This window comes from Salvelinus fontinalis, chromosome 4 (genome assembly GCF_029448725.1).
Source record: "Salvelinus fontinalis isolate EN_2023a chromosome 4, ASM2944872v1, whole genome shotgun sequence".
NCBI lineage: Eukaryota > Metazoa > Chordata > Actinopteri > Salmoniformes > Salmonidae > Salvelinus > Salvelinus fontinalis.
The window spans coordinates 29,946,601-29,952,183 of NC_074668.1; the positions used below are offsets into that span (position 1 = coordinate 29,946,601).

Consider the following 5,583-nt stretch of genomic DNA (forward strand, 5'->3'; position numbering starts at 1 on the left):
TATAAAGGTTCCTAGGTGTGCAGAAGGCCATGAGACAAAGGAATGTGTAGTGGCATGTGTTAACTGTAGGGGTGCACATAGGGCTGGGGATCAGAAATGTCATGTGCAAGAGAAGCAGGTTGAGGTTTCCAGGCTTAGAGTAGTACAGGAGTTTTCATATGTAGAGGAAGATGGGTCAAGGGGGAGAGATCCTGAGAGGAGTGGTGTGAGTAGTAGATCTGTACCAGTACAGAGGGATTTTTAAAAATGAATTTCACCTTTATTTAACCAGGTAAGCTAGTTGAGAACAAGTTCTCATTTACAACTGCGACTTGGCCAAGATGAAGCAAAGCAGTGCGACAGAAACAACAACAAAGAGTTACATGGAATAAACAAGCGTACAGTCAATAACTCAATAGAAAAAAATAAAGTCTATATACAGTGTGTGCAAATGGCATGAGGAGGTATGGCAATAAACAGGCCATAGTAGCAAAGTAATTACAATTTAGCAGATTAACACTGGAGTGATAGATGAGCAGATGATGGTGTGTAAGTAGTGATATTGGTGTGCAAAAGAGCAGCAAAGTAAATTAAAACAATATGGGGATGAGGTAGGTAGATTGGGTGGGCTATTTACAGATGGACTATGTACAGCTGCAGCGATCGGTTAGCTGCTCAGATAGCTGATGTTTAAAGTTTGTGAGGGAAATGTAAGTATCCAGCTTCAGCGATTTTTGCAATTCGTTCCAGTCACTGGCAGCAGAGAACTGGAAGGAAAGGCGGCCAAATGAGGTGTTGGCTTTGTGAGTGCTACGGGTGGGTGTTGTTATCGTGAGCTGAGATAAGATGGAGCTTTACCTAGCATAGACTTGTAGATGACCTGGAGCCAGTTGGTCTGGCGACGAATATGTAGCTAGGGCCAGACGACTAGAGCATACAGGCCGCAGGGGTGGGTGGTATAAGGCGCTCTGGCCAACAAGTGATATACAGTATGTTTCAGTAAGATTAAACTTTTAGCATTTATAGCAATGTATATCAACTGTACTGCAGGGATGGAATGTAAGTCGCAGAACATTTAGATGGTGAGAGGTATTTGGGTGTGTGAAACTTGACATCAAAAGAATTACAGGGTGGGGGTGGTGTCCAATCCTTTCAGGATGTTGGCCTGAATAGATAAAAAAAATAGTGGGGCAGGGTAGTGTTAGAGGGTATGGTATTTGTTTATTCATTTTCTCAAGCATGATATAAGGGAGTTGTGCTCCAGTCTAGCAGGTGGCAGTAGTGCAACATTTATTGGATGACAACCGCTGTTAAACCTCATCGAAGAAGTACACTTCCTGTTTTGAAGGTAAGCTAACGTTGCAGCTTGAAGGCAGCTCGTTGGTTAATTTAAAAGCAAAACAAAATAGCTAGTTAGCTATTCTTGTTAGCTAGCTTGCACGTTTTGCCGTCATGTCAATTCTTGTTCTGTCGTTCTGCTCCAGGTAACACAAATGATGAACTAACTAGCCATGTCTGGAGCTACAGTAGTTAGCTTGCGTCTGCTGATGCTCACAGCTAACGTTAGCTAGCCAAATCGTATTTAGCGTTCAATGTTGGCTTTAAATACACATGCATACCAAATATTAATTTGTGGGTATATTAGCTAGCATGTGGCAATAATTGTTACGTTTGCACTCACAACTTGCAGAATAAAGCTAGTTATGCATAATTCTGCACTTTTGTTTTGGGCGTAACGTTATACAAATCCGAGACCACCCTTAACGGTCTGAACATTTCAGATAAGCACTATCAATAAAATAACTTATAACAGCCTGTTTAGCTAGTAATTATATTCCATTTGGGTGTAACTTGTCCAGTGTTCTAGCGCAAGCAGCAGAGAGTGGTACATCAGCCAAGAGCATGCCTTTCCTCCATGGCTTTCGCAGGATTATATATGAGTATCAGCCCCTGGTGGACGCCGTGCTGTGTGTTGTTGGTCTGGAGGAAGGGACAAGCACTGGAGAGAGGTGAGTGTACTTTATGTGATGCTGTGAGTCTGGTTCAGGGATAAGTGACTGCTACAGTAATTTGCACTGACACTCAAGATCCACAATGTCAGTCGATATGGCAATGTGTAAGCTAAGCTGAAACATCTATTGTGTATTTATCTGTATTTGACCATGGTCTTCTTATTGGATTTACAGGAGCCGTAGCCCGGAGGATGAGGACAGTCTATGCGGGTCTTTAGTGGAGCTGCTGGAGAAGGAGTCCCAGTCAGCTGTGTTTGAGGAGGGGATCAGCTATGCTCTGTTTAAGGTTGCTGAACGGGGACTAGTCTGTGCAGCAGAAGTCCTTCTACGATATGGAGCAGATCTCAACTTTGAGGGTGAGAGGACTGACTTGTCATTCAAATATTAGGAGACTATTTGTTGATATTTTATTGACCTAAATATAATTTGATTCCCAGACCCTGTGTCTTATTACAACCCACTGCACATTGCTGTACTGAGGAACAGGCCGATTATGGTGAGGTTGCTGGCTGGACATGGAGCTGACATTAACAAGCGAGATCGGGTGAGTACCACAGGTAGCAATAACTTATAGCTGCATTACATACTACTGTTCTGTCTTTTCTGCAGTACATGTCTTGCTCTGTATACAGAATGTGTTATGGCTCTGTAACACAATGTACTGTATCTTATGCAGATCCATGAAAGTAGCCCCTTGGATCTCGCTAGTGAAGAGGCAGAGAGACTGCCTTGTATGCGCACACTGCTGGACATGGGTGCTGACGTGAATGCAAGAGATAAAAATGGTGAGTTGTGGGCCTCCCGCTGTCATGGTGTATTTGTTAAAATAACAAATACACCATGACAGCGCAATACACAAGGGGTGGAACAGTGGCAAAGGTACCCACAGGACAAACAGAATAATATTAGTCTGAGGAGAGATTAAATAGCATTAATACAACAAAAATAATTCTAAACACACCGGTCTTCCGCAGCAGTCTAAGGCACTGCATCGCAGTGCTAGAGGCGTCACTACAGACCCGGGTTCGATCCTGGGCTGTATCACAACCACAGGGACTTTACTCGCTCAAGCGACTCCTTGTGCGGGCCGGGCGCCTGCAGGCTGACCTCGGTCGTCAGTTGAACTGTGTTTCCTCCGACACATTGGTGCAGCTGGCTTCCGGGTTAAGCAGACGGGTGTTAAGAGGCGCGGTTTGGTGGGTCATATTTCGGAGGACACATGACTCCACCTTCGCCTCCCAAGCCCGTTGGGGAGTTGCAGCGATGAGACAAGATTGAAATTGGGGAGTAAACGATGGTAATAAAAAATGGTGAGTTGACATTTTGAACTGTATTTACTGTATATTTCAACACTGCCTTTTTGATCTTGTCCCCAAAGGAAAATCACCCTTGCTACATGCCCTAGCTAGCAGTGATGGACTCACTGTGCATAACACAGAAAACATCCGGCTGCTACTCCAGGGAGGTACTGTGCTATAAAATAACCTTAAATTGTTATTTTATAACCTTTGCAGGAATCGCTCTGCATTTTCTTGGTTCTAAAATTCGAATAGTTCCCCTAATTTCAGTTTGTGACAAAACAAGCAAGTATAGTGTAGAGAATGGTTTTACAAAACTGAAAGTAAGACGCAAAAACTAAACTTAAGAACGGGAAGCATAGAAATACCACACACGGATAGAACATATCTACCGCTTCTTACACTTGCTTTCAATTAGAATGACCGTACACATTTCTATGTGAATTTGGTCAGGTCGCACAAAAAGTTACATATTGCCGCTTTAATTTGGAGTAGGCTTATGGGCAGAAAGACAGAAATGCTAAACATCAAATTGTATTGGTCACATACACAGTTAGCTGATGCTAATGCAAGAGTAGCGAAATGCTTGTACATCAACAACAGCAGGGCATGTCCAAATGTATTTATATTTAGGAATCTTTGTTGTTTGTTCCCCTCCTAAGGTGCAGATGTTCATGCTGCCACACTGGATGGAGAGACGGCTGTATCCTCGCTGGTCTTTCTGGTGAAGGAGGCTCTGGAGGGCTCTGTGGCGGATGCAGCTGAGATCGGTCGCTTCTGTCTGAGGGCCACGCGGCTGCTTCTGGCCCACGGGGCTGACCCCAGCTGCTGCCTTACCCCCGACGGGGAGGCGGATGGGGAACCCTCCCTGACAGTGACCAGCCTGGAGCACTTTGATCGGCTCTTTCCCCTGGCAGTGCTGCTGCTGCAGAGTGGTGCCTCCTTCCACTGCTCTCGCCACAGAGCCTCCTGCTGGACAGGCTACAGGCTGGTATTCCAGAGGCTCCAGACGGCCCTGCTGGACTGTTCTGATGCAGAGCAGGCGGCTGAGCTCCTGGAGCAGGCTGAGGTCCTCCTGGACTTGGCCCGGGTGTCCTCCCCAAGTCTGGCCCTGCCCCTGGACCTGCCTATGCCAGACCAAGACCCCAATGCACAGACATTGCGGGACCTCCATCGGCGTGTGGTGGAGCAGGAGACCGGCCCTCCCCCCCTGCGCTGCCTCTGCAGGGCCTTCATCCGGGGTCACCTGCAGCCCTGGCCCCTGGACGACAGGGTGAAGGCTCTGCCCTTACCTGACAGACTGAAGGAGTACCTGCTTCCCGAACACACCCTGAGCCCCAAGCCAGGATGGGACTGCTTCAAGCCCCAGCATACCCTACGCTGACGACACAAGTTTTTACACTGGTAACTGGGGATGACACATTGATTAATTGACCTTTATCCTTTTGTAATGATTTGGTGTCCTAACACCAAGTCTATCAATGTACTCAGAACCTGCCATTGAGGCCTTTGTTTTGTTGTTTAAGTGTGTGTGCCAAATCATACAAAGAATCTGAATATGTTTACTATCACGAGATCAAGATCACTTATCCTCAGACATTTCTTAAGAATAAGTTGTAACTTCCATACGTTTGCACTGCTGGAAGGGTGCAGATGAGTCTTTTGTTAAATATTAGCAGAGAAGGTTGGACTTTGTCATCTGAATAAAACAATCAGGATCAGTTATTCTGCATCTTTTTTATGGGTCAGCGATAACAGTTGAAGTATAGTGATGGGCCACAAGATAGCAGTGTTGTTCTTTGTAAGCAGGTAGTTGCTAAAAAAGAGGTCCAATTTATATTATATTCAAGAGTTCTTGACACAATCAGAAATCTCATTAATACTTCAAACACATTTTTATATCTGATACACATTTCATGTATTTTTTTTGTATTCATGAGCCATTGACTCTTCTCATCAACCTTTCCTACGTGTTTGCCCATGATTGTGCATAGATTGTTTCCTTATTTATTTTAATAGCAATGACACGGCTTAAATGTAAAACACTTGACAATTAACACATTACGGTATAGCAGTGTATGGTGACTATGGGACTTGGTAGTGGAGTCGGAGGACTTTGTGTTGCTACAGAGTCAGAAGGTTGAGCTGAACGGCAGCCGGATTCTGTTGAGAGCTACAGGGCAGATCAGCCTGGCACAGAAGGTGCTTTTAGGTATTTTTTTTCACTAATTGGTCTTTTGACCAATCAGATCAGCTCTGAAAAAGATCTGATGTGAAAAGATCTGATGTGATTA

General features: G+C 44.9%; 1 protein-coding gene across 2 annotated transcripts; it reads left to right on the forward strand.

Moving 5' to 3' along the window:
• Nucleotides 1–1,243: 1,243 nt before the first annotated feature.
• Nucleotides 1,244–5,014, forward strand: asb6 (ankyrin repeat and SOCS box containing 6). Of its 2 annotated transcripts, none has more exons than XM_055919601.1 (7): nt 1,244–1,327; nt 1,839–1,988; nt 2,166–2,347; nt 2,429–2,535; nt 2,668–2,776; nt 3,370–3,456; nt 3,952–5,014. In XM_055919601.1, exons 2-7 carry the CDS (start codon nt 1,882–1,884, stop codon nt 4,671–4,673), a joined length of 1,314 nt encoding a protein of 437 aa, XP_055775576.1. In that variant the 5' UTR covers nt 1,244–1,327; nt 1,839–1,881; the 3' UTR covers nt 4,674–5,014. The 2 variants fall into 2 exon arrangements, with proteins under 2 accessions (XP_055775576.1, XP_055775575.1); XM_055919600.1 differs by lacking the exon at nt 1,244–1,327 and adding an exon at nt 1,334–1,463.
• The last annotated feature ends 569 nt before the right edge of the window (nt 5,015–5,583 follow it).

Bases quoted from the DNA above. Each gene is read 5' to 3' on its own strand.
- asb6 (XM_055919600.1), top strand. From the start codon at position 1,432: ATGTCAATTCTTGTTCTGTCGTTCTGCTCCAG. The intron at 2,536-2,667 runs GTGAGTACCACA...TATCTTATGCAG, and splicing joins ACATTAACAAGCGAGATCGG to ATCCATGAAAGTAGCCCCTT. The intron at 2,777-3,369 runs GTGAGTTGTGGG...TTGTCCCCAAAG, and splicing joins GAATGCAAGAGATAAAAATG to GAAAATCACCCTTGCTACAT.